General features: G+C 36.9%; 1 protein-coding gene and 1 long non-coding RNA gene across 2 annotated transcripts; one reads left to right on the forward strand and one right to left on the reverse strand.

Annotated features, from left to right (window-relative positions):
- Positions 1 to 856: 856 nt before the first annotated feature.
- Positions 857 to 25,683, forward strand: CDR2L (cerebellar degeneration related protein 2 like). The gene is made up of 5 exons (XM_039342896.1): positions 857 to 935; positions 15,460 to 15,572; positions 16,980 to 17,128; positions 18,700 to 18,864; positions 22,694 to 25,683. Exons 1-5 carry the CDS (start codon positions 857 to 859, stop codon positions 23,577 to 23,579), a joined length of 1,392 nt encoding a protein of 463 aa, XP_039198830.1. The 3' UTR covers positions 23,580 to 25,683.
- LOC120307772 lies at positions 1,982 to 18,692 on the reverse strand. The gene is made up of 3 exons (XR_005556640.1): positions 17,350 to 18,692; positions 4,167 to 4,345; positions 1,982 to 2,534 (listed from the first exon to the last, which is right to left on the reverse strand). It is a non-coding gene; the product is annotated as an uncharacterized LOC120307772 (long non-coding RNA).
- Positions 25,684 to 26,123: the final 440 nt, after the last annotated feature.

A 26,123-nucleotide genomic window follows, 5' to 3' on the forward strand; every position in this document is an offset into this window, starting at 1 on the left:
GTCCACCCGAGGAAAATATTCCCCGCCTAGCACCGTTAGGGACTCCGCCCTTGCTCTTTAGATCCTGCCGGAATGCAAGCCAAAAATCCGCCTAGTAGCTAAAACGCGTCTAGAATTCCTCCGATGAAAGAGCGGGGGGGGGGGAGAGAAAAAGACAAGGAGGGAGGTCTATCGTCCTCCTTTCCCGCCTCCTTCCCGCTCCCCTCCTGCTTCCACGTCTTTGGCATGGATTTTCTTGCAGCAGTTCCGTGCTAGAGGTCTCCACCGAGCTGTATAAGTCGGAACTGGCTGCAAAGGAAGCTTGCTCTTTCTTTTGTGCATCACCCAGTGAACTCGCTGCAAGAACCCTGCAGCATTCAGGTCCGGATTTCCATCCGTAACAAAGAGGCAGCACCTGTCTTCTTTTTCAGAAAGCGCGGAGGGCAAGAAAGGAGGACGAAATCCGTGCGCCGCCTCCCTGCTCTCTCTCTCCCCTTCTCCTTGGCCGAAAGCAGACGGAAAGAGGCGGAAGGTGATGCAGACAGAGGAGAAAAATCTTGGAGCTTGAGGGCACCTCTGCAGCAGCACTGATTACAATTGAACATCTGAAAAGCCATTGTTTCGGCCTCAGGAATCCCGGGATCTGCCCCGGCGGTGCGTCTGCGCCGAGTCCCGCCTTGAAGTCTGGCGACCGGTCGCTTTCTGCCCCCACCAGCGTCGGCCTATTGGAAAAGCATCCCCTTGGTCTCCTCCACCCTCCGTTTTCCTCCCACCCCTTGATTCTCTCTCACTCTGCGGGAGTGTACAGTATTATCTTTTGGGAGGTCAGCCTTTCTTTGCTCGCAGCTCAATTTTGGATGTTTGCGGAGTAGAGTTCATGCTAAGCGCCGACAGGATGGATGAGTTTCAGAGTGAGGAGGAGGAACCGTGGTATGACCAGCAAGACTTGGAACAAGGTAAGGAAATGTAAAAACACAAGCACCCCAGCGAGGGTTGCACTTCACACAGGGGACGGCCTGAATTATGACCCAGCAGGTCCGGACAAGAGCAGAAGGAAGCTAGATTTTTAAAAAGCTTATCTCTTTTTCTGGAAGCCCTCTTTTGCAGCATCTCACGGGGAGTTTAAAGTCATCAAATTGCACGTGTAGCCGTTCACAGTGTGCCCTGGGGACAATTTCAAATTAAAATGCCTCTGTAGACCCAGAGGAAGATTTGCTTTCCACTTGTTACTCTGTTAGGCTAAAACTGACTTAGATTTCTAGGGCTCATAGAGTTTATCCCCTGCAGAAACTCTTAAAACACTTGGGTGGTTTATGTCCAATTAGCTTACTCATCCTGCTAAATTTACTTCGTTTCAGTGGAGTCAATTGTAGACTGTTGTAAATCAGAGATATCTAACCAAGAATAATCCGATTTTCAATTGCAAATAATCCAACAGTATGTGATCCAACATTTTAAAAAGAGATAATTTGTAAAACGCAGCAAAATGTTACATTGTGTGCTTCCAGCAGTATTTTTCAATGAGTCACAGCAAATTCTGCACATCATTTTGCTGAGACATAAAAGTTTCCCAATTTGGGGTACGTCACATGGAATTTGAAAATAAGTATTTAGACTTTAACTTTTTGCAGCATTACTAAATTCTGGTTTGGTATTTATCTAATTCATATTAGATACCATTATTATTATGGTTGGATGCACACTCAGCCAGATGTTTAAAATGTTTGGCATTTTTATAGACCTATCTAGTCCTTAAGGGCTTGGGATAGGCAGATGTTGTTTGACAGTAATAAAAGTATCATCTTAGTATTATTATTATTATATTTCCTAGAGGACTCTTTAGGTAAAAATTGTTTAAAATATTGATAAGAAATTAAATACATTTTTAATCAAGTGCTGTATGCTGCCCAGAGTAACTTTCATGTGAGATGGACATCTATACAAATTAAATAAATAAATAAACAAACTGGTTTAACTTTGTATTAATTGCTGATAAGTTGTCTTTATTATAGAGAAAGGTCATAGTTTAGGACTTTTGGGTCACACTAATTTAAGCATATCCTAAACTTTTCTACCAAAACATTGAGTCTTAAATATAGTCCAATTATGATCTTATTTGTTCCATGTTGTTTGCATACATTCGAGATCCTAAAAGGAAAGATAAAATTTTATCCGCCGTGTGTGTGTGTGTGTGTGTGTGTGTGTGTGTGTGTGTGTATGAATGCAGGTTGGTCTGTTTCTTCAACCAGCAACAGTAAATCTGTTCTACAACAGTAAGACCACCAAGGATTTTGCTTGATGACAATGAATGGAAACTTTTGCAGTACCATGCTCTAATAATTCTGCATTATACTTTGAATGAGAAGTAAGATTGTGTTTTTATGGTACTATTTGGACAGCTAGCGCATCTTTAAATGTCAAAGTTAATATGTACTGAGCTATAGCTAAAGTGGTTTAAGATGGAATATGCCAACTGCAGCCTTAGTGCAAGGTCAGATACACAGGTTTACACTATATCTTGCAGGAGTATCATGGCAGCACATCAGGTTGATAAACTGTAAAAATTAATGACAAACAGGTTTCAAAAAAGTGTTAATAGTAAGTACTAGAAATACAAATAAGTTCCTTAAAGTCAGTCTCAGTTTCTTGGTGACTTCATGGAAATGTTCATAAACATTATTGAAAACAACATGGAAGTATTTTACAAACAGTTTTTTCCCAGGATTTTCATTTTATGGTCTAATCTACAGGCTTGATTATGTTCCAATGGTCTGCTAAGCAACTGTGAGGCAGGAACAATTTTGCGTAACTTTTTGATATCAGCCAAAGAACCAATGCAGAAAAACTGTTGGGATTACATGGTATGATTTCATGATGCACAAAGCTGTCATGTATTAAGACTATTGCACTACATGGAGCTGCATTGAACCTAGCTAAGACTCTGAAACATTGATACTCTTTGTAGTGTTGTCATTTTTGGTGGGGAGGTGTGGAGAGTGGTATGATGCAATATGGCTATTAGATATGTAGTATAAAGGGAGTCTAGTTGCTTTTTCTTTATGAAGGAAAAGCAAAATTTGGCAGGTTCTTTGCTCTTCAGATTAAATGCTTTCACTGCTAAAAGCAAAAAACTTTAAGAACAATGGTTGTTTTGTGAATTCATCTGTGAAGGATATATTACTGCTGCTTTCCTAGTTCAGTTAATGATTTGTAGAATATAAATGTTTTTCATAAGTAACAGTATTTTAATTAGAAGCTAACCTAAAGGGCTACATATACTAACCACCCCTTATTGTAGTGAATTATATCTGGTGCCAAAAGTATATAATATTTACAGTATGACACTTGTTTGCATTTTCTTTGTTTCTTAAGCTACTGTAGTTTGAATATTCTTATGATTGTCCCAATGAGTTAGATTACATGTAATACCAATCTTTATGCTACGTTTTATTTTTCTGCTTTCATTAACTGTATTCTTTTCCTAAAAGTATTTGGTATACACTTACTTTCCTCTTGATTTTTCCTTGTAGCTGACTGGACAGTTAAAAATTTGATATGAAAAAAATAAATTAACTTATAATTTGATAGTTGATACAAAAAAAGCAGAAGACTGCAGTTTCATCTTATAATTTCAGTTCTGTCAGTCATAATAATGAAAACATTTCTGTCTCAAGCTCTTGAAAGGTTAGATGGATGGTATCATACAAAAAACCTTTCCCAAATAGATGTCCTTCAAATGTGTTGTAATGTGATTTGCATTATCTCCAGCTAGCAGGGTCAAAAAATTCTGTAGGTTCTAAGTTTGGAAGAAATTGCATTTAATGTAATTCCAATACAGTTCCACAAAGCCTTTGAGCTAACCTCCAAAAGATATTGCTCTAAAAGATATCTTTAATACAAGAGGGAGAGGATATTACATAAGAAGAAATCCCATGAACTGTCTGAATTAACTATAGTCAACAGCAAAATATCATGAGAGATGAAACCATTCGGAATAAGAATCGTTTTCTGGGGCTTTCCCCAGTTTTTAAGTTCTCTGATTTTGCAGATGTGTATTCCATAGACAATATTACTCATTGATTTTTAGGCAATGGACATGTGAACTAATTCTTTGCATAGGATTAGATTCTTTTCAGATTTAAATCTAGTGAATACTGGTAATGAAGGATCAACAAAAATGGGCTTACCGTATTTTGTTTCTACCAGTAAAAACCTCCCTTTTCTTTATACTGTTCTTCCTTCATTGTTAAAAAGCAGCTGGAGGCAGTGCTGTAACAGCAGATTTAAACAGTACCAATAATTATTTGTTGAGTCTTGACTGTACAGTAAATGCACCCAGTAAATGCATCCATCCACAAACAACAGCCTGTAGGAAAAAATAGTTTGTTGAAATGTGTATTTTCATACATGTATGTATTTGCTTTAATCATTCCTCCCATTCCTATTTGCTGAAGAAAGGCATTCTGGGATCAAAGTATTGCTCCTTGCTCTTTTCAGGAAGTACTATGATTAGAATGCATGAACAGGGGAAGAACTACGGAGGGAAGTGGCGACAGTGAGCTGTGTTTCTGTCAGCCGGAAGATGATGATGTGGCTCTTTTGACATAATCCAGCAGCTTTTCCAAGGAATGTTTGCTAAGAGTTGTCAAGGGAGAAGAGAATTAGGAAATTTAACTGTGAAGAATCAAAGAACATTTTCTAAACCTTTGCTTCTTGCCTGCTTCACAATGCCTCTTTAAACTGAATTGCAGTTGGATGCCAAAAAAAACCCCACTTGGCTCTTGCTAGGATTTGATAGTTGTGTTCAAGAACATGACACACACATCTCCTTTTGTAATCTATTTCTATATATTGCATCCCGCTCAGTGCCAGCCACTTTTGAAGACTTGGTGTGCTTTGTTTCCCAATCAATTCTCATAGCAACCTTGTGGAGTGGATTAGGCTGGCACAAAACAATTGTTCTAGATTTACCAGGACAACATATTTTAATTTCTTATCATTTCTTACACATAATTACATAGATTAATTACCACAGTCTAAATAAGATCTGCACAACATACAGCCACACCAAGCAGTTTTATACGGCCAGCCAGTATTTCTTCAAAACCCAATAAACCCATTGTCACCAAAATTAATTGCGTTGTGGAAAAAAAAATCTGAAGGCTCTGAATTATTTTTCTATCTTTTTTCTCCAGGATGTTTTTGTTTCATTTGCTGAAAATAGAAATATTTTGAAAGAGTAAACAAAAATCCCCACCAATGAAATACCTTATTTTGGAATAATAAATACCATAAAACTAAATTACATATATGCTACTTTTCTCCCAGATATTTTCTATTCATTTGTAATAGGAAAAAATTTAACTGACTATCCAGGTCCTCCTGTCCTGTACATGAGGGAGAAGTAGGGCAGTGCTCCTCTCCAGCGCAAGAGTCAGGTACATTTCTGTGCAACCAGCTTGGGGAAGAAAATTTCCAAAGAAAGAATTTAGTCACTGATTTGCTTATGACTTTGTCTAGTGCAGTGGTTCTCAACCTGTGTGTCGGGACCCCATTTGGGGTCAAACGACCATTTCACAGGGGTCGCCAAACAACGCAGTCCGCCATTTTTTTCCCATTTTCCTTAGCTGTGCTACTCCCTTTTATTCTATTGGCTTTTGAAAGCCAATAGAATAGACTCTCTTGAATAGTGTTTAATTCTATTGGCTTTCAAAAGCCAATAGGAATTGTCCAGGCTGTCTCTGCCCTGCTGAGCCTGCCAAAAGTCCCATTCTGCAAACGGTGCTGTACCAGTTGAGTAGTCCTCGACTTACAACTGGTTGAGTAGTCCTCGACTTAACGACCGGTTGAGGGTCGCGGCATTAAAAAGGTTGAGAACCACTGGTCTAGTGCTTATGCAAAATCCAGAGCACTTCTTCTAAATAACTTTTGATTTGTGCCCATCCTGTTCCACAAGCTTATCATTTTGGTTAACTCTGCCCTTCAGCTTATTGGGCCTAGCTTTCCACTGGTGTTTCCCTGGGGTAATTATATTTTTAGTAAACACACTTGTGCAGATACTGGCCATTGCTTTTTAGTTGCTGAAATTCATATTGTTGCTTAAATGATTGTCTCCCAATTTGATGCCTTGATGTGATGGAGCAGATTCAATGATTCCTACCTGAGAAGTATGAATGTTGAATTCTTAATCAGAATCACGCGAAATATTAGTACTGCTTTATAAAGCCTTAGTAAGATTACACCTGGAATATGGCATCCAGTTTTGGTTACCACATTACAGAAAAGATGATGAGACTTTGGAAAAAGTACAAAGAAGAGCAACTAAGATGATTAAAGGCCTGGAGACTAAAACATGAAGAACGGTTGCAGGATTTGGGTTTGGCTAGTCTAGAGAAAAGAAGGACTAGAGGGCAACATGATAGCAATATTCCAGTATTTGAGAGGCTGCCGCAAAGAGGAGAGGGTCAGTTTATTTTCCAAAGCACCAGAGGGCAGGACAAGAAACAGCAGATGGAAACTAATGAAGGAGAGAAGCAACCTAGAATTAAGGAGAAACTTTCTAATGGTGAGGACAATTAGCCAGCTTGCCTTCAGACGTTGTGGGTGCTTCATTACTGGAGATTTTTAAGAAGAGACTGGACAGTCACGTGTTTGAAATGGTATAGGATCTCCTGCTTGAGCAGAGGACTGGACTAGAACAGGGATCCCCAACCCCCAGTCCGTGGACAGGCGCCGGGCCGAGGCATGCCACAAACCGTGCAAACAAAGCGCTATTTGCAGGATGTAGGCAGTACATGAAACCACACCCCCTCCGGTCTGCAGAAAAACCTCTCTACGGAACCTGTCCCTGATGCTCAAAAGGTTGGGGACGTCTGGACTGGAAGATCTTCAAGGTCCCTTCCAGCTCTATTCTGATTTTTGATCTGTGTTTTCATTTTAAGTTGTGTGAAGCCATATTTTCTTCCACGAAACAGCCTTTAGATGAATGCAAAATCTTTCAAATTAAAAATGCTTCAAGCTTGAAATGGACTATTCTGACATCACAGACACAATTCAGAAGTGATTCCAAGGTCAGCAAAAGTTTTTCAGTCTTGAAATGGACCCATATTAAAATTAATTGGTTTGTTTAATTTGCTATGGCTTTAAGCCTATTGAAAGATTTGCAGACTTAAAAAACTGTTTTGAAAAGAGCAGGAATTTAACACCTCTGGATTGTTATTGGATTTTAGTGATAAGTGTTCAGGGGAGTGCTACTTGCCATTCCTAAATATTTCTACTGCTCAAATCTATGGATCACATTGTCTGATTGTAAATAAAGCAAGTGCTTTTTTTGTTAAAAAAAAAAAAAAAGTGCCGGAACTCACACATGTTATACAACCCGCCTTGCCTACCCTATAAGGTTCCATCCAAAAAAAGTGCCGGAACTCCATTCTGGGCGTTCTATGACAAAAAAAAGCCCTGAATAAAGGTATGGTGAAGTAGCAGCATGAAATCTTGTTGACATAGCCTTAAATCACAAATGTATTGGTGATTCTAGAAAATTAATGTTAGTCTATTGTTACAAAGACTACTGGGAGTTTATTATGCATTCAAAGTAGATTAAACATTTTTTTTCCAACTGAAAAAGCTTGTAGAATAAACCAGAAGCAGAAGTTAAAAAGCTAGACTACTTCGCTTGAAAAAAAAAATTTCAGAAAAGTATGTTATTGGAGGTAAGGATTTCCTTACTCCTGGGTTAGTAAGGCCAAAATAAAGACTCTAATCTCTAATTAACAGGTATGGGGAACTGAAGTAAGAAAGATGTGAAGCAGTATTGGATTATGTATCATCTCAGTTTTATGCTTGGAACTCTGCTCATCACACATATGGTACTAATCAAAATAAACTTAAAATGTTAATCAACACAAGAAAAATTATTAGTAATAGAGATTTCAAAGAAGGTACAAAAACAGTATTAGAAAAATTTCTTACTAGAGCTCAGCATTAATGAAAATACTTTTATGAAGATCCTTTTGCAGCCTTTCTACATTTTTAGGATAATAAGAATCAGTTCTAAGAAAGTGGAAAGCCTGTTAAAGCAAAGAGGCTACTGGGTTTCAATATTTTAAATTTTCTCTTTGGAAACTTAATTTAATGACAAAATTATGAACACAGTTTAGGGTTATGAAGGATTTTATGTTATGCATTGAACATGCATTTTTTTTTATCCCATTAGCTAGGATGCAGAGGAAATGATTTCCTAAGACTTCTTTACCATTAATGGAAGATTGCTCATGATCAGATATAATTGATATTGGTTAAACTACAGAACCTATCATTGGCCCTGGAGGTGGGTTAGGGTCTCTCAGCCAAATCAGTAATAGTATTATATAATATGAGAGGCAGTGATCATTAAATGTATAGCAACTGAATAAATTATAATGAAAGGTATGGAGGAAAGCCACTTTCTACTCATCAGATTTGTTCTAGAGCAGTGTTTCTCAACCTTGACAATTTTAAGGCATGTGGACTTCAACTCCCAGAATTCCACAGCCAGCAATGCTGGCTCGGAATTCTGGGAGTTGAAGTCCACATGCTTTAAAATTGTCAAGGTTGAGAAACACTGTTCTAGAGAACAGAAGTGCTTAAAGATAATAAAGAGTACAGAAAAAGAACCCTATCTTTGTTTAAGTCATTAAAAGAGATAGTATTTGATTTACAAATGATAGAACGGTGAGATAATAAATTTGTAAAATGTATATTAAATCTGGGAGGGAAAGCAAAGGGGACAAAATGGCTGTTTGATTACACACTAAAAACACAAGAAAGCTGAAAAGCAAAAGGCACAGGAAAGGAGACATAACTAAAAAAGTAATGTAAATAAATTGAGAACAATCAAATGGGAAGGAAAAGAGATTTTTAAAAGGAAAATTAAAGAAATGATACCTAGTGGGTTATGAATTTGCAAGGCAACCAAACTATTGAATTTTGTCATAACAACTTTCCTTCTCTCTATATTTCGGTATATTTTTGTTTGTCTTCTTTTTAATGATGTCACAGATTTCAATCTAATCATTAATTCTGTTCATTATATTTGCCACGTTATCAGACGTGGTATCACTGAGTTATACTTTGTAGCTTTGGTTATTTTATTTGCTTTGTTAAGTTTGCTTTTTTTCAAAACAGTTATATTTAGCCCTAAGTCTGGTTTTTGACCAAATAGCGATTCTGCATCTTTGCTTGAACAATGCATACTACATTTTGATTTAGTTGTTATACATCCATTGATCTCCATGTGTATAGACATCAATTACTGCTGGAAGAGGGCATTTGCTATAAATACTGATTTTTCTAGACAGAATGCTATTAGCCTGTCTCCTGATTTCATTTCATATACAAAGACCAAATCCAAATGTTGATTTCCTTCCAACTTTAGCACTCATTCTTCTCTAATTAGTATATGCCTTTTAAAAATACCGGTGGTGTTGTGACACCAAGATGTACAAGTTGCCATAAAGATATTTAACTTCCTGTTTTTCCCCTATGTGAGTGGAGCATAGACTTAAATCCCTGTAATATTGATTTGCTTGCCTCAGACTTGAATGGAGATAGTTAAATTCTTTGTGGAATGATAAATGATGACCTTTAATTACACATTGAAGAATGGTCATATAGAAAAATCATTATTAAAACTTTATTTAGTGTGCAGCTTAACTATTAGATAATGGTTAAAATAGATGGAATAAACATACAGTTGAAAGCTCTATTAACCACAATTAATTTATTTATGTTTTATTTAAGCTGCCCTAGAACTGAACTGAGTGTGACAAATGTGTCGGGTCACCCAGAGCTATTTCAGTAACCATGACAACTTGGTTCCTAGACTGTTGCCATTTTGTTCCATTCTGAATTTATGAATTCTCAGTTCATGTTTTCATATTGTGCTGCTATCTGCCTTCCTCATTCTTCTGACATAATATTGGATGTCTCTTTTGTAAAAAGGCAAGCTGATAAAGCTACTTTACCAGATTTTACAAGCTCTAGTGAAGAATAAATATTTATTCTGAAAGTGCCTATATGATGTAGCAGTCCCTGTGTTTTACAGAAGGTCAGTTAAACAGTAAATAAGTAACGAAGAAGTCCAAGTGTGCTTTTTGAATTACATCTTATCTCCAATAGTTCCCCCAAAAAAATTCCAGATCAGTTCTCATTTATTGCTTCTATGGTTAAAAGTTCTGATGGTCTCAGCTTCTATAATCATCTTAGTTCAATAAGCGTTCTCTCTCTCTCTCTCTCTCTCTCTCTCTCTCTCTCTCTCTCTCTCTCTCTCTCTCTTTTCTGTGTGTGTGTGAGAGAGAGAGAGATTGTGTATGTGCACACACTCATATTCCTTTTTCATTTATTGTATTGTAATATTTTTGGTTTTCCACACTATATAACATTAATTTACATAGTTATTTGTAAGCATAGTGTGTGAACTCAGACTTTATAAAACATGTTTAATGGCTTGGCAGGGTTCACAGAACATAGTAATAACAATTTCTTTAACAATAACTAAAGCAAATCTACTTTAGTATAATATCTGAACCCAGCCAATAATATGCATGCAAAATCCCTGGATATTTTTTTAAAAATAATATATTAAAGAAGCAGGCCTTCAGTGATTCAGGACCTGTGTATATGCAATTTCTAATCATCTAATAGGATCTAGGGGTATTTAGAGACCCATTATTGAGTGATTGCCATCATCAGTGATCTCTCTTTTTTGTTTGCTTGTTTTGATTAGTTTTCTGTTGCCTCTTTTCTTTATGTTTCATCCAATGTTAAGTCGGTGCCAGCCCAGGAGAAGCACTAAGACTAAGACTGCAACAACTTCAACGATTGCTAGTATTTTCCCTAAAGTGGATGATTGTTGCTGATGTCATTGTTGGTTTTTTGCTTGGTACATTAAAGGACAGTAAGACTTATTCTTATTGCCTTATGGATTTATTATTTCCATGTTATGTTTGTATTATTTGTAAATCATATACAGTCATTTTGAAATTGTTGATCCAGTAATAAATTAATGAATATTTAAATAGTAAACATTTTAAAATGGAAACTTTACTTTCTTTCAATAAAGTATTACTCAGTTATAGAAAAAAAGCTTAAATTATATTTTACCACAATTTCTTTATTTTCATCTCTTCTAACGCCTACAATAACATTGCTGGATTGGTTTTAAAATCCTGATAGTAAAATCCTGGGTTTCTTAATCCATTTAAAGTAACCCCAATCCCAGCAGATTAAATTAGATGCCATATGATGAATAGAGAGGGTTATGAGTGACGTAATCCTCAGAAGTTCAAATCTTTTCTACCTTACTGAATCAGCATGAATACTTCTGTACTAATACCGAGCAGTTAGCAATCAAATACCCACCCTACAACAATATCCTTATTTTATTCATTTGATTTTCTGCAAAGAACAAAACCAAACCCAACTATACCTATGCTTGGAAAAAAAATGTCAAGCTATTTTTCTCCTTGAAAGGCCTGAAACCCAAGAGCAGGAAGGCATCGTGAGCAGAAGATTCTGCCAAGGGGAAATGGATCACAGGCTCCATCCACAGTGCCGTGATGCTTTTTCTTGTGGTCTCAGTGCAATTTAATTCTGACTTTGCTAGTGTATATATTGGACATTGTGAGATTGCAGAAGCCCAGAATTACTTTCAATGTAGTACAAAGGCTTCATGTGGAAAGGCTCTTGGTTTGATATTTCTGTACCCTTTCATTTGAATTATTGCACTGTGTTGTATGTGGAATTATGGGTACAGATAGTTCAAAAAGTTCAGTTAATCCAAAGGAGAAGGTATTTCAAGGAGCCTATCCTCTTACGTATCTGCCTGGTTTTTCTGTCTTCTTTAGAGTTATTTTTCTACATGGACGACTAAAGGGAGGGCTACTGTACAAGTTGTGTGGCTTTCTTTTGGAATCATCTCCAATAACCATGCTAATGTATTTTCCATATCAGGAAAGCTATTTTTCCTTCAGGGATTTCTGAATGTTTCAGCTTAATTTTAAGTACCTAACCTGTACCAGGATAGTTGGATTTATATTTCCTGGCTAATGTATTTTTGTGTCATTATTTTTGAAGTGGCTTAATGTTACAAAATTCAAGTGTTTTATGTAATGTTGTAATTTGAATGAAAAATTTGGTCAGGGAATACAACAGAAATATAAATACTGTTTCCATCTAACCCATTTTTGTTATGTTGTCAGTCTCCTGAGCACACTTAGAAAATTGGAGATGACTGTATATGTCTTTTTAGCAATAATTTAGCAATAATTATCACTCCCTGTTAATATTCTCCAGTCAAAGAATACAATTGGCAGCCAGGGTTTTCACATATCATTATTGCAATTAACATTAAGTTGGCTCTTAACAATTCATTCAGTGCTATAGTACCAAAACTGGAGATCAGATTTCTGGCAAATAACCAACAGATAAAAGTTCAGGAATACCAAACTCCTAAGCCAAGCTTTGGATATTATATGGTGCTTCCTGAGAAGTCTTTGCCTTTAAAGGAAAATTAAGCAAAACTGATTTACTAATAATTTACCTTTGTTATTGTACACCATTACTTCTTGTCTGCAATGTAGATATGTTTATCACAATTCACCTTTCCATTTTAATAACTGATCTTTTTATCAAGAGATTTAGTAGAGGCTAAATCGTCTTGCTATATATGTCTTAAGAGCTATTAAAGGAAAGGCATGTTAATTTTGAAACCTGAACCGTGCAAGTATGGGGAATGAAGCAGATGGAAAGAAGTGGGGCACCTTTCTCCTCCTTTTACTATAGCAACGGATTCTAAATAATAGCTGCCCAACACCAGTAGCTTGTTAAATTCAGAGAAACCCAAGTAAAAGGCAGTGATTCAATTAGCACTTCAGTGGTAGCACTACCCCCTTCTACTTCCCACCAGGATGGGATAATTAAGACATTTCCTTATAGCCATATTGCCCTGAGAAAGTTGTCATTTAAATGGGCAGCTGCATTTGAAAGTCTCTGTGATGTTCCACCTGAGACAGCCAATACTCCAATCTTCTCTCGTTGCATTGACAAAATGGTGATCAAACAGAAGTAAAGGCAGCTGGGAGGACTTGGTAAAATTGCTGATGAGGATAAGAAAGGGACAAAAGTATTGGAGAGTTGTTGTACAAAACTATAAACCCAATTTCCCTAAGTGTTTTGTAAGCTACAAGACACTCTGGGTTAATAATCCAATATAGAAAGCAGTTGAGGAAGTTATAGAACAATATAAGAAAAAAAGATTAAAGCTTACTTTCTAGGCTGCACTTATATACCATCATATAACATGTTTGGTTTTGTTCTCATAATAATCAGGGCAGCATAGAATAGCAATTATTGCCAAAAACCAGTCTACATATGAAGCTTCTAAATTACTGATTTATTGCTAAAGCCTATTCACAGGAATCTTCTCAGATTAACAGTTTATACCTGGACAGAATTAAATGCAGGTGAATGGCAATCAAGGGAGGTTAGACTTCATTCTTTTGTGGCTAGATAAGGATTCTAACTGCTGCCTCATTTAATTCCTCCCCCTACCTCTGCCAGTCTCTATCCTACAACTATAAAGGCATCAAATAAACACTTAATATATAAAAGTCCAAGCAAATAGAATACCTTTAAAATGAGTCAGTTCACATAACATTTGGCCTAGCAAGTTAAATTCTAACTAGAACAATTGCATTTTGACCAAATAGCAAGATTATGAGAGAGGAAGTTGAATAAATCTCTTTAGAAATGGAATAACTATAGTTTGTCTGTGGCTATGTATCTTCCTGGGATCCAAGATCACTGCAGATAGGGACTGCAGCCAATAAATTAAAAGACGCTTGCTCCTGGGGAGGAAAGCTATGACAAATCTAGACAGCATACTAAAAAGCAGAGACATCAGCCTGCCAACAAAAGTACGTATAGTCAAAGACATGGTTTTCCCAGTTACAATGTATGGCTGTGAAAGTTGGACCATACGAAAGGCTGAGCGCCAAAGAATTGAGGCCTTTGAACTATGGTGCTGGAGAAGACTCCTGCGAGTCCCCTGGACTGCAAGGCGATCAAACCGGTCAATCCTAAAGGAGATCAACCCTGACTGCTCTTTAGAAGGCCAGATCCTGAAGTTGAAACTCAAGTACTTTGGCCACCTAATGAGAAGGAAGGACTCACTGGAGAAGAGCCTAATGCGGGGAAAGATTGAGGGCAATAGAAGAAGGGACGACAGAGAATGAGGTGGCTGGATGGAGTCACTGAACCAGTAGGCGTGGGCTTAAATGGACTCCAGAAGATGGTAGAGGACAGGAAGGCCTGGAGGAACGTCCATGGGGTTGCGATGGGTCAGACACAACTTCGCAACTAACAACAACATGTGTCAGCCACCTGATAAGGAAGAAAGGCAAATTGATTTCTTTAAGGGATGGGCCAAATATTTATAACTGCCAAAGACAATTGTTGGCTGTTTACTGTGCATAATGAAGAATCTCACAAATATTATATTAACTGCCAGTGTGTTTCCAGATTAAATCAAAGGAGGAGCTCACTTTTTAAAAACCCTTTACAGTATAGGCTGGACCCCACACATCTTCAGGTTCTTCAGGAGGCTCTGAAGTAGTAGCAGATTGCCATGATCATACCTTATTCCAGATGGCTTAGTATCAGCAAAATAGGATCATTTTGGATCCCTTGAAGGCATTGACATTTATTTATTTATAAAATTTATAGACCACCCATTTTACCTCAAGGTAAACTTGAATGCTTTTCCTGGTGTTTTGTATCTTTCTGTAGAGGTCACAAGGTATATTATAAAGCACGTGTTGCTAGTTCTACTGTTCTAGTCATATCCTCCTCGTTATTTTTCTTGTTACTATGGAATTTATATGCCACTCTTCAGGACATCTTCTCTGAGCAGCTAAGAATTATAATACGAAATTAGGAGAGCAGAAATACAATTAGCACTGCTGACTTGTAATTTCCACCAGAGCGAGATAATTAGAACAATTTGCCCTTCAGCTGAGCTGTGAAATAAATAACTCATAAGTAACCTTAAATCACTCATAAATATGTATGCTGAACCCAATAATAAAATATTTCTATCGTGTGTAGGAAAAAATCATGTTGGAGAGAAAATGATTCAATTATATAAGAGGCTTAAAAACACCTCTAGTCTGCAAGAATTAGGGACAAAATAAGTGTGGCTTTTATCATAAGATTCTTCGGAATTAAAAGAAGTATAATTAAAGAAGTTACTTTTAATCATGTAATGTCAGATGTGTACTGATTTTACCTTTGAAGTTTGATACAGCTTTCAGTGGCATTAGCTGCTTTGGTTCTTGAAAAAAATGGGTTAAGAATATTTAAAGGTGTCAACCAGCATTGCATATGGTATTCCAAATTACTTAGAGTAAAAAGGCTTTTATATATGTTTTGTCTGCTTTTCAGACTTGCACTTAGCAGCCGAATTAGGGAAGACACTTCTGGAGCGCAACAAGGAATTGGAAGATTCTCTGCAGCAAATGTACACCACTAATGAGGAACAAGTGCAAGAGATAGAGGTACTTTCAACAGAGACTGGGAAAGTGCAAGCAAATGTATAACTCAAATAACCCATTTATGCTGCAAGTGCACATTAAGCATTGCTAAAAAATATATGTAAATATTTGGGTAGGATTTAATTTAGGACAGTCAAATTAGCAGCATCCACAAAGATGTATGATTAGGGAGAAGGTGTGAAGCACACATGAAAGTTGCTGAAGCAAAGCTGGATTAAGCCCTGGAAGAACAGAGCAGAAGAGTTCCGTGACAAAGTGTTTTGTCACTTGAGATGCGTTTGTTTTGTCATTATCCAGCAAAGCCCTCTGTCCCCCAGCTCATACACTTCCATCCTGGGCAGAAACTTTAATATGGGTTGTTTTGAGCTAGTACAGGTTCTCTTATTTTTCTTTTTTACCCAACAAAACGGAATTGTGTAAAGTGACGCTTGCTTCTGAACCTCAGCAACTTTAAGATGTGCTGGCTGGAGAATTCAAGGCAATGAATTCCATACATCTTAAGATTACTGAGGTTGAGAAACGCTGATGAAAGGAGACTCATAACTCTCTCTGTGGGATAATTCTCGATAAACAGGATAATTTGATGTGGGAAAAACCAATAAGAGAAAGATTGTGTTGAAAGTAATCAGCCCTGATTGGAGAAACAGAAGGGGGGGGGGAAAGTCCCTCGTGTGTCTGCCTGGGAGAGGAAATTGGGAAGCATCTCAGAATGCTTCTGACTGCTTCATCATAAGCCCCTCTGTCCTTTCTAGTCTCGTGATGCAGAGTATCTTTTTTAAAAGGGTGGAAAGAATTCCATAAGGCATTTTCTGCTTCTTTAAAGGGATTTAAATTGGTGTGTCTTATTTGATTATCTGTATGAGTGTTCATAAATGTATTTTTAAATTATATCTGTATAAAATGTAAGAGGCAGAGAAGCGAGGCTTTTAAGATTGAGGTCAGCCCTTTGAAGTAGTTCAGTTCAGGAAACAGATTCCTCAAGAAAGATTGAAGATCGATTTTGTGAAGAAAACCTATAACACAAGAATCCTGACTGCATTTTCCCTTCCCTCCATCTTATACCCCAGGGAGGAGTTAAAGCAGAGTCCATTTGAGTTACTTTCTGATATTTTCTTCATTTCTTGGGCTTAAAACATGTTTTTGTAACTGTCGCCAACATAGTTTCTGCTTAGTCATCTCTCCACAGATTGTTCTTTTTGTATGAAAGAAAACTTTATATTATTTTTTAAAGATAGATTATCCCATTTGCTCATTTTTATAATTGCCTAGGCTATCCTAAAATTGATGCTTGATTAGAGACACATTTTTAGACATTTAAAAAGTTGCAATTGATTTGCCTTCTGTTTAATTATGCTATTCTTAAAGAGATTGGATTGGTTCGGCTGCACTTCTTTTTGTTTTTCTTTATAGTATTTGACAAAACAGCTGGAAATGTTGCGGCATATGAATGAACAGCATGCTAAAGTTTATGAACAGCTGGATTTAACAGCACGGGATCTAGAATTGGCCAACCAGAAGCTTGTGCTAGAGAGTAAGGCATCCCAGCAGAAGATACAATGGTAATCATTTGTCTGGTGGGTCTGATTGGTAGATTTAAGATTTTTTTGCTATCCTCAAAGGATCAGATTTTTTCATTCATAGTCATGGACAGGAAAATACAACCCCTCTTACCACAGTTAATCATAAAGTCAATTTTGTTTAAGTCTACTGACAACCAAATGAGAAAATTAATATTAATCTATTGACACCTTTACACAGACATTGGGAATATCCCTCTTACCTCTGCAGCATGTCTTGCTATGTTCCCTGAATTTGCATATAGCTGGCTAGCTAGTCAATCAGGAAAAATGCAAAAATGGCAGTCAGTCAATATCCTTCCCCTGGATTTGCCATTTCTTCCCTGCATTTGCTTGGGGGTGGGGGGAACGTTAAAATGCCTTGGGTTCAAGTGAGAAGTGCGTCTCTATGGAGTGGGTAAGTGGAATGAAGTGGAGGTTCCCACAATTCTCCAGAGCAGTTACCTTGCAATTTTTGCTATAGTGACAGCTGAACAAAGGTAATTTATTCAGCTCACAAAGACTTTGAAAAGTCCCACCATACCGTGGGGCCCAGGGATATCATGTTTGTCTCAGGTATGTCAAAAATTGAAAGGTAGAGATTGCATTGCTGGCAGTTACCTAATAGTTGAAAGAGTATTCAGATTTGAGTGAGGGCTTTTGTTTTCCAATCTTTAGAAAGATTAGCTATTGCATTTTGCAGCTTCTAAATGATAAAAACTGCTGATTTCAGAACTAATAGGAAATTTTGTACTCATATTCCCTCCTGAAAACAATGTGACAGAGAGATACATAAATATGTTCTCTTTTGAGAACACCTGTTACAAATAAAAAAAATATAGTGAGCCAGCTTCCCTACGAGGAAAGAATTATATTAGATGGGCATGTGAATGGATGACTTCTCTCTTATCCCATATGTTGTTTTGGACTTATCATTGCCCCAGTGTTATTGTACATTCTGTTTCCTGAAGGGTAGTTTAAAAGTGTTTCGGAGTGAAAAATTCTGACACATAACTCCCACTGGAAAACACTATTGACGAGTCCTCTAGTCTATACCATCTCATATTTCCAGGGTAGGATTTGTAGGATGGAAAAAGCAAACGTTTGAAAATGTGTTGAAATGGAAAAGGGATGTGTGAGAAGGTTCGGTTCATAACATAACAGCAACTTGGATGATTTAGCATTTCTGAAAAAAATAGGCAGATAGAAACATAGTTATTCTTTGATTTATGCTTCTTTAAATATTTGGGGAAAGCATACATAATTAATATTGAGGGAGAAAAGAAACAGAGAAAAGTTGACAGCACAGTCAGCTGATTCTAATAGGAGCTTACCTCTCTGAGAATGTAATTGCAATTTACAGGCCAGAATTGTTGAAGTGTAAAATTTTAGTTGAAGGGCACATATACATATTCTCCAGAGATGGTGCTGCAGATAATTATAGCTTGGAGGAAAGCATAGGTATACGAGTAGTATAACCATTTCTTCATGTTATGTCTGTATTTTGTTCTATGCAATTTAGTGCTCAGCTTTTTGTTTCATTTCTCCTCCATCAATCCTAAATTTATTTACAGCCTGACAGAAACTATTGAAGGACTGCAAAATCAAGTTGACGAGCTACAAAAACAAGTAGAAGAACTGCAGAGCTTAGACCAGCTGCGTGTCCGCCGGGAAAAAAGAGAAAGGCGTCGAACGATCCACACATTTCCTTGTCTCAAGGAACTATGCTCAAGTCCTAGGTATTTTGGACAGGAGAAATAGTACTTCATTTTTGTTAAATATCTCTGCTTGGCCAACTGTTAATTTATAGAGGAAGCAGATGATATAATAGTGTATCTTAACTTTGTGTGGACCTTTACATCTGTTTTCTTCCTTCCCAACTGTTTCCTCAATAATTGTGGAAATAGTTGCTTCCCAGTTTTGGAGCCATTCACAGTATTCTCAAATCTCCATTTGTTATATTAGAAATCAAGGCGTCATTTAATTGAATCAAGGCTTGGGATTTTCTGCATTATTCTGAAAACTCTAGTTCGTTTTTTAAAGATTTATTCAATAATGAATTGAAATATATTTTTTTAAATTTGACAATTTGTTTTAATTTCTAGGCTGTAAATGCTCACGTAGCAGAAAACTGATGCAGGAGAAACATATTTAAAAAGTGGGCTTAACAATTATTAAACTTCCTGTAGTGCCAATGAGAGGTTCTCATTAGGGTTGTAGATAGAAATCTCTTAAGGCAACTGAACTTCAGTTTGAGATAAAGTGAAGCTGAAGTTCATTTCTTTCTCCGAAACAAACAATTAGATTGGCATTCGAAATGAAAACAAGTGCACTTGCCATGTGCTGGGGCAGCAATGCAGCACAAAGACTTTAGATTAGTTTATGTAATATCTCCCTAATTTATGCAAATAGAAGAGGCTGTTTTGAAATAGGCTACACTGTGTTCCAGTGATTGTTTCATCTGATGCCAGCAGCATCAAATGGATGGAAATAATTACTTCAAGAAGTTACTCTCCTTTATATCAGTTTAAAGCAGGAGTGTCAAACTGCCAGCCCGCGGGCCGGACATATTACAAGAAAACTACACCCACCCCATTTCCAGCAATGGGGGAAAAGCTCCGTTACATCGCGCGACGTCAAGTAACATCACGTGATATCGCAAGTTTGACATGTCTGGTTTAAAGCACTCCTCACCATTAGCTTAGTATTAGTTTTAGTGCACATTACACATTCAGAGCACTGACTGAGTTCCTCTCACACTTGAAACTCCTCCATTTGACACAGAATTACAGAATAATAAAAATATACATATTTCTACATGCTTTATTTCATTACCAGCTGAAGGTCAGAGATCTCATTCATCGTCAATACTAATTGCAATTCTTTGGTGTCCCATCTGGTTCTAGCAGAAACAGTCGAAAAATCAATGAGCCAATCAGTAAACATTATTCATGCAGTTCTGACAAACATAATTACTGTTGTCTTTAGATTCGAAAATAATTCTAGGCAAAATCTTTTAAGTATCCATGTAAAAATATCCTTATCACACCTTTGATATGTTTTATCCAAGGTGTCCTAAGGCTATGTATAACATTATAACATTTGCATTTTAAAGATAACTGATTTATAACAATTAAGGGGGATTTCACTGCCCTCTTTCTAGTCCATATATGAATGAGGCATGGGGGAGTCTGGTATTGCTCGCTCCCTTCCCATTCACAAGCTTGTTTATTGGAGTCAAGGAAGAATATATGCTGAATTAAGCCAGATATGATTTTCTCAGCACTTCTTTTATATCCATTCTCCCACTAACTCTGGACAGATTCAAAGGCACCTGAAGACAGAATTTCAAAGGGGGAATTGGCCAGTCCCCATGGTTACACTTACTTATTTTGTGTCTCTCCATTGTCAAATCAGTATATCATTTTTTTTGCGGGGTTGGACAGCACATCAGAAAATCAAAACAAGGTTCAAGGAGTATTGCCAAATTGCTCTGTTAGATCTGATGTAAGTGATATAGTTAAATATTGTATAATATCCAGGACACACAAGGAACATAGTGTCCTTTTGGTTATTGATGATTGAAATAATTATTCTTCAAATTCTGCTTATTCTTTATCCAATTCTTTATGGAACAAAGCTTAAATCCATGTCACATTCCTTCCTATTTAACTTCTCCTTTCTCATATTTTTCAATGCAGTTGAAATTTATACTCTAAAACGAAATAGAGATGGCACTATATAAAAGAAAAGCAAGTTAACATCATGGGATATATTCCTGTAGCTTGTTACCAAATGTACTGTATTAATTTCCTTTAGGAATTAAATTAAATTAAATTAAACTTTACCTGATATTAACTGAATCCTGGTTCAAGTTTAAATTTCAGAATGTTTCCATGCATTAGAGCATGACTGTGGAATTCTGGGAGTTGAAGTCCACATGCCTTAAAATTTCAAGGTTGAGAAACACTGCATTAGAGTCTTAATAAAAAGTCACAGTGCACTATTCTGTCTTTTATTCATTATCCAATTCTTCTCAAGATTTAAAAATGCCACAAGAATATTGGTATATGGTATAGGTGTTGGACTAGGATCATGGAGATCCACATTCAAATCTACCTTTAGCCATGAAAAATTTGAGGCAGTCCTCTTTCCTCAATCCTACCTATGCCACGAGTGTTGGTTGAGGCAGCAAAATTAAAGGAAATCCTTGTATAAGCTGCTTTGAACTCCTACAGAAAAGTCAGACATAAATTTAACAGATAAATAAATCTGTAAAAATCTGGACTTTTGGTCTGAAATTTCATGAATTGCTCAGTAAGCATCCAAGCTGTATGAAACTTAGGGTAATGGGGAAAATGAATAAGGTTCTTTTACGTCTTCATTTTACTATTGCAGGGGTAGGCAACCTTGGCTCTTTTATGACTCGTGGACCAACTCCCAGAATTCCTGAGCCAACGTACCTCAGCATGGAAACCTCCCTGTCCCCTCAGCATGGCTGGCTCAGGAATTCTGGGAGTTGAAGTCCACGAGTCATAAAAGAGCCAAGGTTGCCTACCCCTGTACTACTGTATTGATAATGATCCACCTGCCAGTAAGGATCAGTATAGTTTCTTTATAATCACAATGGAATAGTAGCTCTTATTACTACAGAAATACACTGTATTGAGAAGTACAGGGTCTCAGTCACTTCAGGGTATAGCACAATTCTGTTTTAACACTAGGGGTTCTAGGCAACCCAACTGGAAGAAAGGTGTAATTTTGTAGTGTTTCACTCTTCCCATGTAAGTTAAAACTGGTGTTTGAATGAGAAAGATATAAGATTTTAGATATCAGCTGCTGTCAGGACTCATCTCAAATGAGAATACTGGCATTCAACATAGAAGCAGTATCTACCATATATGCTGTAAACAGTCCTTATGACCACAATTAGGACCAGAATTTTTATTGCTAATCAAGGTGATTATTAAGTGAGTCATGTCTGATTTTATGTCCTTTTTTGCCATGCTTGTTAAGCAAATCACTGCAGTTGTTAAATGAATCCAGCTTTCTCCACTGACTTTGCTTGTTGCAAGCCAGCTGGCAAGGGCACAAATGATGATCACATGACCCTAGGATGCTGCGACCATCATAAATATATGCTGGTTGCCAAGCATCCAAATTTTGATTACATACCCTTGGGATGCTCTAATGATTGTAAATGCAAGGGCCAGCGTAATCATTTTTTTTCAATGCTGTTCTAACTTCAAATGGTCGCTAAACAAATAGTTTTAAGTCAAGGACTATCTGTATACAGATTTACTTTTTGAATCTTGGATATGTGATAAACAGAATTTTGGAAAGATTATATATTTGAATATCCTTTGTGAAAAATATATAACTATATATAGAAAACTAGTAGCTCAAAGGTACATATATATCTATTGCATTGTGTTATGAAATATGCCTATCTTTAAGGCCAACAGAGTTATCCAGAAGTGTCCCACTAGACACTTCACAAGAATGATAACGCTATCTAACTATGGATCCTGTGTTAATTTGCTAACTGTATTATCCTTTTAATATTAGATATGAGGATGCATTCCAAATCCACAGCTCTTCAATGGAGTTCAGCCAGATGCCCTTGGAACGAGAGAATGAGCGACTGCAAGCAATGGTAAATTCTCTCCGGTCCCAAGTGAATCAGGAGAAGCAGCGAAAAGAAAGGGTGGAGAGAGAGTATACATCAGTCATCCAGGAGTACTCAGATCTTGAGCAACGAGTTTGTGAGATGGAAAGCTGCAAATTGCGCATTAAAGAATTGGAAACTGAATTATTGGAACTCCAGCAGATGAAACAAGTCAAGAAGTATCTCCTCAGTAGAGAGGATAACCTGTCAGAAACACTTCTGGAGCCATTAAACAATGCTCCTGAAGCCGACTACATAGACCTTTCTGAGGAAGATGGGAGGAAAAATCATGAATCCTCCATGGCAGCTTCTCCAAACCATCCTGTCCGGAAAAGCTGTAGCGACACAGCCCTTAATGCCATTGTAACCAAGGATGCTGTGAGTCGCCATGAAGGTAATTATACACTCCATGCCAACAATGTACGGAAAAGGGGAATGTCAATCCTGAGGGAAGTGGATGAGCAATACCATGCCCTGCTGGAAAAGTATGAGGAGCTTCTCAGCAAGTGCCGTCAGCATAAGGACAGCGTACGCCATGCCGGTGTACAAACCTCTCGGCCCATCTCCCGTGACAGCTCCTTTAGAGACTTCCGGGGAGAGAGTTATGAGCTGGAAGAGCTCAAAACAATGGAGAAGAGTCTTAGCAAACATGTAGAAGCTGTAGACAAACGGCTAGAGCAGAGTCAGCCAGAATATAAAGCTCTGTTTAAGGAAATCTTCTCTCGAATCCAGAAGACAAAAGCAGATATCAATGCCACCAAGGTGAAAAAGAAGACTAGTAAGTGAATCTTCCCTATTCACCTGCACCTTCAGCCTCATATTCTTTTTAGTCCAGGAAAAATTGCCTAGCTTTCTGCCTTTGTGCTCTGGAAGCTTCTTATATTGATATCTTGCACAGAAAGGGAGCCTGTTGGAGTGCCTGAAAAACAGCAAGAATCCAAGTCACATTCTTTAAGTTGGTATTCCAAGCTGTCTGGCTCCCTGAATCTGCTGCAAAATCTATATGTTGTAGTTGTAGTTGGTATCCAAGATTTTATGAGGATTTCTTCACATCATGCAGCAGCCAGAATGCCTAAATAGGAAATTGGGCCAACTAACCACAGCTTCACTTGTTGCCACAGCCACTGTTCACTTTTCTGCATGGAACATAGGATCAAGGTTAGATTCCTGACAATGACTTGGAGTGTCCAAAATATAATTAAAAAAATAGTTTCCAAAAGCAACTCATGAAATGCAACCTTTTCTCTATACTGTAGTTCCATTTTGTTTCTTTCCATAAAGAACGGAATCAGACCCATCACCAGTGAGACTTTTAAATGGACTTCTCCCTTTTCTGAAGGGGAATGTGTTCTTCCTGTTTAAGCCATTATTTTGTTGGTCAAATTTTTCAATATTTACAATGCAAGTTCATTGCAACTGGAAAAACTTGAAAAGAAATGTCAGATTGATTAATGTCTTCATCAGGCATACCTAATTGTCCTGATCATCTAACATGTAGAACCAAGTAAACATAGGATGTATATTTCCTCCAGTATTTATTTCAGTAAGTTGTCATCATCTGGGATTTTCCAGAAGCCAAACAAATAAGTGCTATTACTGACTTGGGGAGAGAGTTCCATCTTTAGTTAATGTCGGTTTTTGAAGCCCAGTTGCTCAAAGGATTACCCTTACTATCTTCTGTACCTAAGATATAATTTGCATGCCTTGCTAAACCTGAATAGGGGTGATTTATACATCACATATTTATACACAAAGCTTTCTCTCTCCAGTCTCAGGAATCATCACTATCCATTTCATTGAAATTAAATATTGGGCTGTTTTAGATACACCATAATAAATGATAGGAATTCCTGCACATAATGCTTACCAGTATTACATTTCAATAATGTTTAGGGTACACATACATAAGATTATTGACTTAGCAGCAGTACAATACTTGAAAAAATGTTGGGTCCTTTTGGATATATCTGAATAAAATCCAAAGTCTTCGTTGTTTCTTTGGAATTATGATAACATAAAATGATATTTTAAATTATGTTCAGCATATTACCTTCTTCTTTCATCTTTAAACACTGTTGTGTGATTTTTCATACCATGATCCTCCTCAGACAATATTCTTTAGTGGTCAATATTCCCAAGTTTCATCACGGAGATGGAGGCTTATAGATTTTTCTAATTATTTGTGCCTCTTGTCATATATTGCATTTCATCATGGTAGATCTGTCTAGTTTTTTATATCCAATTTCATGAAAACAGTAAATAAAAGTTTAAGAAGGTAGTTGTGTGGGAAGTCAACTGTGAAGTCAAAGAGAGTGAGCATCTTCATTCTTGTGTCACCAGATTGTCATTTCATTTGCTATATTCTTGCAATGAAAAACTTTTGAGTCCTTGTGCTTAGCCAAATGAAGTCACTTTTGAAATACGTGGAAGTTTTAAGTTAGCCTATCCAGGGCTATTCTTTTGAATTGGTTCTTCTATTAAATGTTCAAATCTCTTCTGTACCCTGGATGTGGTCCAAACGAGCCATACCCATGATTGTGGCTACCACTTTGGTAACCATATATAAACCTTCATGCCTTACAGTAAAAAATCAGTAATCTGTAAAAATAAAGGAAGTTGGTTCTCTCAAAACATTTACTTTGATCTGTCACCATCATAGCTGTGGCATTTTAATTTTCTGTTACTACCTTTTTACTAAAGGACTTCTGAATTTATATTTGTTCTAAAAAAATAGTCTGTTGCATCAGTATTTCGGGTGGGAAAGGGCCATTGCAATCTTGGTTTGAAAACTGTTAACGTGCAAACCAGCGTCTTGTTTGTGTAGCATACTTAAAATTAATATATTTAAAAATGCTTTATTCTGTTCTTAAATAAAAAAAAAATACCAGTACTATTTGAACTTTTACCTTCATTTAGACCATGAAAATGTTTTAGGCATAAAATAAAGTGGGGGAACAAACCAGGAAACAGTACTGTTGCTGTTTTTATAATAGATATTTCCTCCAGCTACAGAATAAAGAGAAAGCATCATCTTACATTGTAGACTTTCTGAATGCTCCAGTGGTTTGAATTAAGTATTTTTAATCTCTTTGCAAAGAGATTAAAGAAATCTGTTCTGATTTATTTAAAACTGGCTCAATAATTATTCACATAAGCAACAAAATACTCAGAGTTTAACAAAGAAAAAGCTACAGTATAGTGTCAGATCAGCAAAATATTGATAATTTATCTTTGACCAAAAGGAATATTATCATTAAGTGAAACTACTGAGTAAGACACACACAAACACAGAGAGAAAATTTGGATATGTAGTTGTTTTTTGTTTTGTTA

This window comes from Crotalus tigris, unplaced genomic scaffold, assembly GCF_016545835.1.
Source record: "Crotalus tigris isolate CLP2741 ecotype Arizona unplaced genomic scaffold, ASM1654583v1 scf7180000017814.3102382, whole genome shotgun sequence".
Classification (NCBI taxonomy): domain Eukaryota; kingdom Metazoa; phylum Chordata; class Lepidosauria; order Squamata; family Viperidae; genus Crotalus; species Crotalus tigris.